This window comes from Balaenoptera acutorostrata, chromosome 13 (assembly GCF_949987535.1).
Source record: "Balaenoptera acutorostrata chromosome 13, mBalAcu1.1, whole genome shotgun sequence".
NCBI lineage: Eukaryota > Metazoa > Chordata > Mammalia > Artiodactyla > Balaenopteridae > Balaenoptera > Balaenoptera acutorostrata.
In genome coordinates this window covers 61,508,615-61,522,113 of record NC_080076.1, presented here as the reverse complement: position 1 = coordinate 61,522,113, position 13,499 = coordinate 61,508,615, and the positions used below count along the sequence as shown (strand labels likewise).

The 13,499-nt window shown below is 38.8% G+C and overlaps 1 protein-coding gene across 1 annotated transcript in view; it reads right to left on the bottom strand.

Moving 5' to 3' along the window:
- Positions 1-13,499, bottom strand: part of PTPRM (protein tyrosine phosphatase receptor type M) — a 763,379-nt gene that overhangs the window by 450,614 nt on the left and 299,266 nt on the right. The window contains exon 5 of the mRNA XM_057526667.1: positions 5,074-5,189. Within this exon, the coding sequence (XP_057382650.1) occupies positions 5,074-5,189 (116 nt within the window). The remainder of the gene's footprint in view (positions 1-5,073; positions 5,190-13,499) is intronic.

Below are 13,499 nucleotides of genomic sequence, written 5' to 3'. Positions count from 1 at the left end.
ACAATGTATCAAAAATGAATTAAAGGGCAGAAATTACAAAAGTGCCCCAAACTGGACCAGATGCAGAAGAGGGCAAAGTGGGCTGTATTCCCTGGAAAAGAATGTGCACACACCATCTTCAGATTTACCAGTGTCAATATCAGCTTTGGTGATTCACTGAAAAGCTGAAAGAGGCATTATAAATATTAATTCCCAAGAGAAACAAGCCTATGGCAGAAAATAAAATTTTAAATACTTCAGAAAGAACAATAGTAATTGTAATATAATAATATGTGGCTTAAAGTGTCAATGACTAGAAAAATGTGTAACTCAGAAACTGTCCATCAGCAAATAACATTTAAGTGTAAAAAAAGAACATCTGAAATTCTATTTTCTCTTCTCAGTATCTTAAATATAAACATACTCTATGATATCTCAAAATGTAGGCTCCACAGTGACCAGAAAGTTGGTAATACCAAGAAATACATGGTCCTGTTTTGGGTGCTTGAATTGTTTTACGAACACGTTTCATTTGAGTGTCTCCCATGGTTACAGCCCAGTTGGACGCAAAGATCACCATATCTGATAGCACATAGCAAGTATCCTCAGCAGATTCAATGCACATCAGTTTTTTACTAAGTAAAAATAGTTTGATAGATGCTGTCTTCCTCCTGCACACTGTCTCGAAGGTCTTTTACGTACTTTGCAGCTACAATAATGGAGGTTCATGAGCTGTGTTTTATTTCCTTATTCTGTATTCTAGAAAGACCGATTCCACGTTGACAATAACCTGTGTGGCCCATGGATGAGATGGAGAAAATGGAAGCAGATGGGACACATCTGCTAACCATAAACATTTCTTCATTAGTGTCATCCTCAGATTTATGTGTGTTATGTGTTTGTGAAAGACTCTGACATTGATCATATTTAATCTATATTTTTAAACAATCAAACCACTGGCCATTTTTCATAGACTTGGATCAAGATGTACATGTAATACAGATGGACTTTTTTTTTTTTTTTTTTGTCAAGCTGCCTCCTGGATGTAAATTACGTAATGTCAGTTACATCCAAATCATTCTAACAAAGTAGTAAGTGCATATTACCTATTCACCTAGCTCAGGATAGGAGAAGCCAGCACAGCAGAGTGGAATTAATCAGTGGTGAAGTAAAAGTGAAAAAACAGGGGTGTGCTATTCCCAGCTATGCCATTTACCTTTTTGAACCTCGCCAATCCTGCACCTCAAAAGCCTCATCTATAAAAAAGAAGTACAAGGGCTTCCCTGGTGGCACAGTGGTTGAGAGTCTGCCTGCCAATGCAGGGGACATGGGTTCGAGCCCTGGTCTGGGAAGATCCCACATGCCGTGGAAAAACTAGGCCCGTAAGCCACAACTACTGAGCCTACGCATCTGGAGCCTGTGCTCCGCAACAAGAGAGGCCGCGATAGTGAGAGGCCCGCGCACCGCGATGAAGGGTGGCCCCCGCTTGCCGCAACTAGAGAAGGCCCTCGCACAGAAACAGAGACCCAATACAGCCATAAATAAATAAATAAATAAATATTAAAAAAAAAAAAAAGAAGTACAAAAACATGGGCTACACCATGAAACTCCACAAAGTACCTACAGTAGGACTCAAAAGATTATAATGCAAATGACTGTAAATGATCACACATCACAGTATCAATGTTCTCCCAATAAAGGATGTATTATTTATTTCTAAATCTTGACTTACTATTGGGAAGATTCAAATGATAGAAAAACCTAAACTTTTTTTTCATTCAGTTTTCTGCCTGAATCTTAGAATTATTTTGAGGATCCAAGGGAGTTCAAATGCAGGAAAGCATTTTTGAAAGTGTTAGAACATTCAGGTAGGAAGGAAGAAAAGTCCGTATTCATACCTCCAAGACCAGAGAGGCCTGGTCTAGTTTTCCAGGTCTGCTTCTCCGCACAACTTGTAAAGAATTGCCTGAAGCAAAGGGCCAGGGCACAGGCAAGAGAGCAGGAGGACGCTGTGAAACCATCCCCTGCCACAAATCCCGATGGCTGCTGGAAACCATCTCACACAACACAGGTTAACAGAAGCCATCCTTGCAAGCGAAAGACGCTTGTCTTATTTCATCAGCTGCTAACGAAATAAACATCTCCCCCCAAAATGCCTATCCAAACAGAGGAGATAAATTATTGAACACTAAAACTATTCTAACATCACAAAGACTCACAAACCACACAGCAGGCTGAGTCCAGGACAAACTCGGTGTCACTTAGAATTTCAAAGTCATCCCAGTTCTGTCTTACCCTCATTCCTTTCTTGACAGGACCCTTCTTAAAGCTGCAGGACAATATGCAGTCATTGATGATAAGAAGGGCAAGAGAATACAGGGTAATTGGCAAAGAGAGGCATTAATGGATTGATTGGGAAACAATTTATCAACACTATGATTAAATTTAATAGAATGAAACAAGACAGACCTGGTAGGTGGGAAACTTACCATGAGAGTCAGATGGAGGCTACCCCAGATCAATTAAATCAGAATCCGGTGTAGACCACACTTATTTTTAACTCTCCATGTGATTCTATAGTGGAATCAGGATTGGGAATTCTGCATTTAGACCTAACGCAGAATCTAATTCTGCAATTAGACCCTTTTTGCAAACTGATAGCTAGCTTTCTCCCTACAGCATGATGGATTCTCTAAAACAAAGTCTCCCACTTCGTAAGAGGAAGGAGTTAAAGATCCCAACCCCAAAGAAGTGCTCAAGTGTAAGCATGACCCTCCCAAGGCCAGGATATTTACAAAAACGAAAAAGGAAACTGTATTTTCAACTTGCCTGTAAGTTCCTGGGAATGTCTAAGACTGTTGAGACAAAAGCATAGACTTTTTATTGTAGTCTCTCAAATAACATTAAAACAAATATCAGGGACAAAAAAAATGCTTTCCATGAAAAATTAAGATTTCTGGAGATAAATCAAAGATGACAAGGGTAGTTTCATTTTTTCATTATTTATTTTAAAAAATTTTGGGAGGGTATTTTCATTGTTAAAAGGAAGGTAAGACATTGTGGAAAATGCCAATTAAAAACGTCTGTCTCATCAATTACCATACATACATATGTAGCCAAACTTGATCAAATTTAACATGAAACAACCACTAACTAAAAAAAGAATTCTCAAGCTCTAACATCAAGAAGCTAAAATAACTGGGACGTGGGATAAAAAAAAATGTGAATACCAAAGACCAGGGTCAAGCACATTTTTCACATGCTGCAAAAAGCTCTTAAAGTAGTGATTACAAAATTTTTAGAGCGAAGGAAACAGTAAAGATGAATTTGGACCTAGGGATTGTCGTACTGATTGAAGTAAGTCAGAGAGAGAAAGACAAATATCATATGATATCGCTAATACGTGGAATCTAAAAAAATTGTACAAATGAACTATTTACAAAACAGAAGTAGAGTTGTAGCTGTAGAAATCTTACGGTTACCAGGGGAAAATGGGGGGGGAGGGATAAACTGGGAGATTGGGATTGATATATATGCACTACTATATATAAAATAGATAACCAACAAGGACCTACTGTATAGCACAGGGAACTCTACTCAATACTTTGTAATGACCTATATGGGAAAAGAATCTAAAAAACAGTGGATATATGTATATGAATAACTGAATCACTTTGCTGTACAACTGAAACTAACGCAACATTGTAAATCAACTATACACCAATACAAGCTAATTAAAAAAATAAAAGCACTTGGAAAAACAGAAAAAAAAGATGAATTTGGTACATACCATTTCAGTCCTCTGCACACATTCCTTTCTCCCGGCCTGGGGACTCTCTCATGGGGACAGTAGGATATGAGAAATGAGAGTGACATCAGGGTAGAAGGTGGAGGGTTGTGTGCAGAGGACCCCAAAGCATTTAAGAAGCCTCCTTCAGAATGTATTCCCCATTTGTCAACACATTGCTGAGTAATCTTGGGATAGCACATTTGGCTGTTTTTCATTTCCCCCAGAAATGGAGGAAGAAAAAAAGTGACCACTGACTTCAGCTGTTATGATTAAAAGGAATACAGGATTTAAAAATAATAGAGTGTCAGGCAAATGTGACACATGACAATCGTTACTACACGGCAGAAGGAGATACATGATAGGTGGAGAGTGACATATACCAAGGAAAATTCGGCACCCATGGAACAGGAGCGCAAGTGGAACGGAACGGACGCAGAGAAGGGTTAGAACATAATGCAGCTCAGTTGCAAACTAACATAAGTAAATAACCAACCAAACCAAAACAAAACCCACAATAGAATCTGTAAGGAAAGGGGGGTAAAATCAACACGAGTCAAGGTGGAGAACAAGCAGCCTATAGATCAATGCGCAACAAGAAGCAATAAGAATAAAATTGGAGAATTCTATGGGGGAAACCAAACCCAGAGTCTAAAGAAGTGGGGGGCATGCTGGTTAGGGGGGACAGGTCACGTACTCCCGCTCATTTGGTCAGAATTCCTGAAACCCTTGATCTGTCCATGAAACTATTGGCCGTGCAAAATACAGATGGTGGAGTTTGAAAGACAATAAAACGAGACACACAAGTTATGATGACCCTAAAAAAAGTCTGCTTAAATGCTCAAACGTAAAAGGTGTGCTATTAATTTATAAGTTTAGGCTTATTGCTGCAGAAATGAAAATTACAAAAAGGCCTATAAACTTGTGTGTGTGTGTGCACGTGTGCGTGTGATTCTCTGGGTTTTTCTCCAGAGGAAGAGTGGGGGAAAGGTACTGTATTTTGGACTCCAACATACTGCTCCAAAAGTAATTTGGTAACCAGATCTTCCAAATGAGATGGCTAAGCAGAAGCAAAAGGAAAAAACCAGAAATTCACAACAGGGTTTGTGAAAAACAACACTGAGCTTGTCTAGAGCTCTTTGTAATCCGGCTACTTACTGAGGAAGAAAGAAAAGAACTGGGGAAACTGCTCAGAGCATTCATCTCCCGTAGGGGCCTGACACTGACCCGACCTCTGGGGCCCTCCCCAGGGGACACACACTCTGCCCGCTGGACTCTCTCCGAACCGTGAAAGTGAGTTACCGTACCTGTAACCAGAGCCTGTCGCCGGCCACAGTCCTGCCGATGGCACTGCACTGGAAGGCGGCAAACTGGCCCGCGTTGACCTCCACATTCTGAATCCGCAGGAAGTGAGGCGTTCTGGCTGCACAAAGAGAAAGAATTAAACAGGTTAAAAGTGGAGATCTGAACTCATAGGTGTCTTTTTGAATCTCTCTGCAATTTCCGGCCTTTCTCTTTTGTTTACCTTTGAAGGAAAGAATGCCTTTGCTTCTAAGAGCTTTAAAGATTTCATTAGGATTGTAAAAGAGATTCTGGAAGGCTCTGGTGTGTTCTGCAACAGCCGGGCATTCTGGGATAGAACCAGGACGAAAGAAGATACTTTATTGTCCCTGCTGTGCAAATAATCATAGCTCAGCAGCCTTCTTGTAATAACAGACCTGTATTAATAAAGATTATACTGAGGCCTAATTGATGTTGTGAACAAAAACATATTAGATATTTACACTAGCAACATGAAAAGAACAGTAAGAAGTGAAATGCTGCTGCCAAGGAAACTCTGTAAGCCAAGTACAGAGCTGTGAGTAATATATATTTTAATACAACTCATTGGTATGCAGCATTACTCGTGCAATATTTCCCAGCTACCAAAAATACTATCCCTACAGATAGATACTGTGAAATTACGTTGGGACTGCTACAGCACTGCGGTGTTGGCTGATTCTGATTTCCAATTCGAGAAGAAAGAATGATTCCAACTGCTAAACAGCATTAAGTCTCACAACATACATCGTCCATAGGGGACAGCTGTTTACATAAAGGATCACTCTGTCTGACCTGAGAAGTACAGACCCATTTCCACAGCACACTGAAAATGTGTGTCGGGACCTGGAGTGACAGGTCAGGAATGAAATTTTATGATAACTTCTACTTTTAGGACAACATTCTCTTATCAAAACAAGGATAGAGAGAGAGAGCAGCAAGAGGTGGGGTGGGGGGAGGTGAGGGAGTAGAAGAGAAGAAAATAGGATGCCAGTGTTTTCTGGGAGGGATGGATAAACCTGGATAACAGCTAGAAGGCATTCTTTATGCCTTGTCAGCCTTCCCGCAGTGCCAACGTGTCTCTGGACCACATCTAGACACTTTCAAAGAATGGTACCCCACTCGTGGGCACCCAAAGATGATAAACAAGCACTAATGTGAGCCTGTAATAAACATAATTAGGAGTGGAAATGAATTACTATCCAAGAACAAAGAAAAATGCATTTTAATATCAGTAACACAGAGGAAACCCCCATTATTAATTTGGAGGCCACCAATAACTCAGACAATGCATTCATGATGCCTGGCATGCAAAATGTCCTAAGTAACTTCTAAAAAACCAGTATAACTCTGGGTCATTGTTTCTAATACTATTATGTTAACTTAAAACCCTGTAAACTATTTCTCATTAACTTAATCAAATTCCCCTTGGTCAAGAATAACAGGATTCTATGGTTTTAAAGATCTGTGTAAAAAGTCCCTGCATCAAATCTCTCTTCTACTCCCTGTTCCCAAGAAGCTGGAAGACCCACTGCTTTTAGAAAATGGAAAAAGGTAACATTCTTTTTGAGCATTTCAGGGGCCAGAAACTTTTCCACTGATGACTCACCCATGTTCTGTGAGGAAGGTATTTTTTCCATTTTACTTGTGGGTACTTGGCTACTAAGCGTCAGAAGCAGAGTGGAAACTTTGGTCTAGCCAGTTCCAAAGCTCAGGCTCTGCCCATCAGGCCACACTGCCTCGGTGAGCCTTGCAGCCCGGTGTCTGCCTTTCCCATACTCTCATCCCACCAGGTATGGCTCCCAGTCTGACTGCTGGAATTCCTGCTACTTTCAAGGACCTTCTCCAATGCTTTTCCTTCCATAAAGCTTCCATGGATTCCCTTAGCTTGCTGTTAGACCCTTGAGATATCACACGTCCTCCGTCAGGACGTCTCACTGATGTTACCCTCTCCTGTCCATGTCGTGGTCTCCTAACTCTGCTTGCCTCTGGCTGCAGGTCACTATAACACAGTGGGTCTCTAACACAGAGTGTTGGGTGTGTAGCCATCTTTCATGACAACTTGGGTTAAGGGGGTGTTATACCTGCGGCTGCTGGTCTGCAGTGTCACCGCACGTGGTTAAGCGCAGGGTCAGTTCGGAGCCTATGCTGAAGGGCTGTTAATTATTTTGAGTATCACCCCTGGTGTATCCTCCCATAGTCAGCATTGTTAAAATAGGTTTGACACAAATTGCTGAACTGCTTTCCTTAGCGCATATAACAATTGGCATTTCTACCAGCAGAGTAGAAGAGTGCTTTTTTTACCACCCCCTCAAAAATGCTAAGTGTTAATTTCTGTAATCTTTCTGGAGAATCTGGTTAAATATATGTGCTCTGCTTCATCAGCTTACTTAACAATAATAAATAACGGGCATATCAGAATTGTCACTGGTTCTGCTATAGGTCTGTCCATCCATAGTAAGTCCGCCCTGGAAGGTTGTTTTCCTAAGGGCCCTGTTTCTAGCAATGGCTACTGAACCAAAGAGAAAGACATAGCAAAGCTCATTTATCAATACAATTTGCTAATTGTATTAGGAGTTCTATTAGAATATAACTTACATTTTTAATTTGGTGGCCAAAGATAGGATTGTGTGATAGTATTTCTTTACCCCTATCCTTATTAAGACATGCTGCCCAGAATGAGGGCTATCCCTTCTCCTTTAGAATGGATTTGATGTTCAATATGGTTTTCTCAAAGACACCAGGGCTTATTACTTGCATAGTGAGGTTAAGAGTCTAAGGAATTGATACCTCTGTTCAAATTGTATTTTGGGAGGGTTCTTCTCTGAACAGATGGGCTGTGTTCAGTTTGGGAAATAGTGTTTCTTGGTTGAGAAGAAGACTGCCAGAAAAAAAAAATTGTCTGGCTAAAATAATAAAGCCATACCTTCAATGGAAACCAGATGAAGACAGAAAAACCTATTAAGTGTAAACACTTTTATCAGCAAATTATCCTTTTCAAGCAAGAGAATTAACTGAATTAATTAATTCATCCACCAGGGTGAATAAGACAAAGGGGCTGTGAAATTCTACGTTCCAGATCAGTTTCCTCCAAGATCATGAAGGTTAAAATTTCTACTGGTGACATTTGTAAGTTTTTTCAATAAACATTAAAGGCATATATAATCTTTCCAGAGGTTTAAGATGCCTGGAATCTCCCTGCCTAGTGCTGTAAACCCTACAACTGTTTTCAGTTAGGAAGCGGCTGAAGGTTAATACTATTTTAAGATCAGGATTGCAGCATAATACGTGTTCAAGCTCAGGCTCTTACTACCTTTGAATAGAAGCAAAAATTATTCAACCCAAGCCTTAGTGGATTTTTTTTTAATTTGCAAAATAAGGATTTAAAATTAGTACCTATTTCATAGTGTTGGGATAAAGATTAAACAAGATGCTGCAAGAGGAGGTATTCCGTGTGCCTGGTACTTAGCCTCAAAAATGTTCATTATTATTTAAAATAACGGATCTATCACTGAAAACTGGAAAAGACCCCAAGAAAAAGAGCTCCACAGCCAGAAAAGTTTCAATTCCACACTCAGCTGCGTGCTCTGAACCTTGCCAAACTAATTGTAACACAGGTAGAGCACCATTACAGTGGAAAATTTCAATCTATCCCATACTCAGGAAGAAAAATTCTCTCTTTCCCTCTAAATTTATAGGCCCATTTGTCTCCTGGATACCCTTTCAAAATGCTATGCCAGTTTTCTTCTAAAATCTGCAGGAGTTCTAAAAACTAAACATCTTCCATGAATACTAAAAGGTTTTGGAGTACAACTCTCCTATTTTTTCATTTCTGCCATATTCTTTTGTTTCTTACTAAGAAAACAGTTTTCAAAAGAATAGAGGTTTTCGGGTATTAATTGATCTCACACCAGCATTTGGTCCCAAAGCCAGGAATTATCATTGACCAGGATGCAAATCTTTCTGTAGATTTCTCATATTATTGCTTCTTCAAAGCCTGCACCAAAACACTAACAACAAAATCAGAGAACGGTAATTTGCGAGATCAAAGTGCAAACGGAAATGGACAAAAGCGGACTGTGCCCTGACCCCTTTGTATTTTCATTTACATTTTAATGTAATGGCACAGGTTGAGATGGGCTGCAGCCATGCCCGCCTGCCAGAATGCACAGTCAATGCTTCTATTTGTGTAGCACATCATCACAAAGAAGAGAGCCAACTTCTGCTGAAAAGAACAGCCGGGACTGCCTGAAAACAATCTATTTTGCAAATATTTTTTTAACTTTTAAAATGGACACTGCTAAGTTATCCCATCTAAGAAATCAATCAATTTAGCCACTTAGAGTTAAAATCTCCATCTAATTCATTCTAGTGGGCCAATCAGGATGTAGGCCTAATAATAATAATAATAGCTAACATTTACTGAGCTCTTAGAATGTGCTAAGCTCTGTTCTAAGTTCATTATGCACATTAACTCATTTAATCCCTACATTTACCTTGTGAAGAGAGCATTATCATTATTATTCTCCACTACATGAGCGAGGTTATAGGGCCACAGAGGCCAAGTAACTCTTGTGAGCAGGAAGCTCTTAACATGGTTCAAGACAAAACTACTTCTGTTTTGCTTGAGAGGTAAGAATGGATCTTAATGGAATAATTTGTCAAGGGAAAAACAGAGTCAACATCCTTATCATAGAAAAATAAGTCAGGCACTATGTACAAATAACTTTTATTAGTCACCCATCTCTTGAAGAAGAATGATAGTACACTGGAGAAAAATCCAAGCTAAGTTCCCACGTGTAAAATGAAGAGAAAAACAAATACCGTATATTAACGCATATATGTGGAATCTGAAAAACTGGTGTAGACAATCTTATTTACAAAGCAGAAATAGAGACATAGACGTACAGAACAAACGTATGTATACCAAGGGGGAAGGCAGGGTTGGGATGAATTGGGAGATCGGGATTGACATATATGCACTATTGATACTATGTATAAAATAGATAACTAATGAGAACCTACTGTATAGCACAGGGAACTCTACTTGGTGCTCTGTGGTGACCTAAATGGGAAGGAAATCCAAAAAAGAGGGGATATATGTATACATATGACTGATTCACTTTGCTGTACAGTAGAAACTAACACAACATTGTAAAGCAACTATACTCCAATAAAACTTTTTTAAAAATAAAAATAAATAAATAAAATGATAAACTCAAAGAAACTCAATTCTGAGTTCTGTGTGTCTCTCAACCAAAGCACATGGGTCAGTTTTTATTCAACAAACATAATTCAGAAAACAGTTCCAGTTTTTTATATGTCTCTGTTATTCTTATTTTAATCACACTGTTTAATGTCTTCATAAAAATTTAAATTTGAAAGTAGGCAAGCAATGTTTGAGTGTGCAAATAAATATGAGTGAAAAATTAATTTTGTTTTATAAAATAAGAATAAATTTGAACCTAGGATGCCATATTATGAACTCAGCATTTCTTAAATGTTTAAAGAAATTGCTGACTTATTTCATATTGCAAAGTAGTAATACAGAAATGTCTTGGATTTTTGTATTCATTTTATCCCATATATGGCACATAGGTTTATGAGGGTTTTTGCAATCTTTCTCATTATATTATTATTTTTTAAAATTGGCAGAAAAATAATGAGGCATTATTCTGTGTAATTTTTAGATTTCAGAATTCAAGTCATCATATATGCAAATAACTTCATATTTAAGGTGTTATATGACAACATATAACAAAGACTGTACACTGTAACCCAGTGAGATTTATCCTGGGAGTGCTAGGTTGATTTAACATCCAAAAATCAATCAGTATAACACACCCCACCAATAGGATAAAAGATAAAAGCCATACGATAATCTGATAAATAATGGAGTTCAGGAAGTGCTACCCAAAATATGGCGCCTTTGCACACTGAATAAATTAAGCTGAAGGAGTTCAAGAAAACAGCAGTAGCAAGAAGGTCACTCTGACCTTCCCTTCCCTTGTCCCCTAAACAGGCCACAAAACCCTCATGTGAGAGGTGCCCTCCCTGCACCAGAAGAAAGGAGCTTTCTTATCTCCAAAGACAAAAGTTCACCAAGAAGAATCAATGCACGCATCTTGTTTGTCTTCCTCAGTTTGCCACACTTGCTGTACAATCTCTATCATATCATATTCCTCCATGAATGTCTGCTCTTCACGAGAACCAGCATAAATACACCAGGTCTGTTTCTGCGGGTCTCCATTTCCTTACGAGGCTCCCATGTCACATAAAACATATATTAAATGTATCTGTATGCTTTACTCCCATGAATCTGTCTTTGTCAGTTTCATTTTCAGACCCAGTCAGAGACCCTAAGAGGGTCAAGGAGAACTTTTTCCTCTCCTACATACATAAAGGAAAAGCATTTGCTAAAACCCAATACCATTTCATGATTGATTTTTAAAAAATACTCAACAAAGTAGGAATAAAAGAGAATGTCTCTCCTGATAATGAGCATCTATGAAAAACCCAAACCGACATCTAACATCATACTGAATGGTGAATGGCTGGAAGCTTCCCTCCTAAGACAGGAACGTGACAAGGATGTCTTCTCTCCATTTGTACTCAACATTGTACTGGAGGTTCTAGCCACAGCAATTAGGCAAGAAAAGGAGTAAAAGGCACTCAGATTGAAAAATAGGATATAAAACTAACTCGACCTAAAGATGACATGGGTCTTGAAAATTCTAAGGATCCACAAAAAACAATTAGAGTTTATAATAAGTAAGCTCAACAGGGTCTCAGGATACAAAATCAATATACAAAAGTCAATTGCGTTTCTATACACTTGCAATGAACAATCCAAAAAAGAAATTAAGAAACAATTCCATTTATAGTAGTATCAAAATAAAACACATAGGAATAGATTTAACAAAAAAAGTATAATGAAAGAAGTTCAGTTAGTACCCTGAATACCGTAAACACTATTGAAGGAACTTTTAGAAGACCCGAGTAAAAGGAAAAACATCCCATGTTCCCATACACTTTGAGTGGATGAATTGAATGATATGTGATGTTAAAATGCTGCATGGCTTACAAGATATAAAAATACATATCAGCACCACAAGGTAATAATAGTAATACCCAACTATGCATAAGTCACAACCTACTTAAAAACAGGAGACAATATTACGAAGCTGAAAAAAACGCTTCTTCAGTTTCTCCTACTAGGATTATTGAACTAAATTCAAAATATAGCTTTAGCATGTGTACCAAATACAAAAATTATCTATCTTCATTAGAAGTGGTCTGAAGCCATTGCACAGCCATCTCCACATTTCAGGCTGATCTGGCATCTTACTGTCACTATGTGAAAATCAATTTTATGAGCAACTGTATACACTTAACAGAACAGCTATTTTAAAAAAAAATGTCATAATGTCTACCATAAACCTATATGAATCCAAACAGGAGCCTTTAGAGCGAAATAAATAAAGTTCAGCAGTTCTGCATCTTTCGGGAAAGCATAGTTTTGGATATGAAATACTTATGTTTCTTCACGATGCAAATTTAATGAACATCATCAGCATTTCAAAATAATTGATTATTATTTAGAAATCTTGATAGGAAAGCCCTTAGAATACAAACTGTAAAGCTTTCCATTTTAAGACAAAACGACTGCATTCTTTAAAATCTTTATTTGCATGTTTTCCCCATAAACTTAGCGATTCAGGAAAAAATAACTACAGAAAGGCCATCATCAAAACTATTGAAAGCTCACAGTTCAACACGTTGTTGTAGCATCCATCACCTTGGGACAGAGCCTGTTTTGTGATTCTGTATCTCCTAACAGCAGTTTGCATAGCCAATTAAGTATCAGCACCGGTATTCTCCAAAGGAGAGACATAAACTCCATTTCTATGGCTGCAGGCAGCTGGGCTTGGAAAGAATGCACGAAACTGCAGGAGACATTTCAGGAAGGCTCTGATAGAAGGAAAAGCATTAAGTCTTTCTCTCTTACTGAAGGCAATGACTCAGATCCTGCGGGATGGGAGGGGCTACACCTGAGGAGCTATTCTGTTGGCCAGTGGCCACCACACCTATACCCAGGGAAGCAGCGACAGCTGCCTTGTGGCGAGGTTTCCTCTGGGAAATGGAGTGCTCAGCCCATAGTAGGCCTACAGTATTACTGTCTGACTTTTTACCTCCCGGTAAGAGGTGAATCAGAGGCCCTGAATATTCGTGCACATTAGAAGATCTCACGGCACTTTTCCAAGCCCGAGGCTATGACTCTGAAGATTTGGCCAAGTTCCAACTCAGGTAATTATATTCTGCTTCCTAAATTTGCCCTGCTGTTCCCATTAGGTACAGCATTGTTCATTTTCTTGCCTTTTCAGAAAAAAAGGGGCAGAAATTCTTCTTGAAC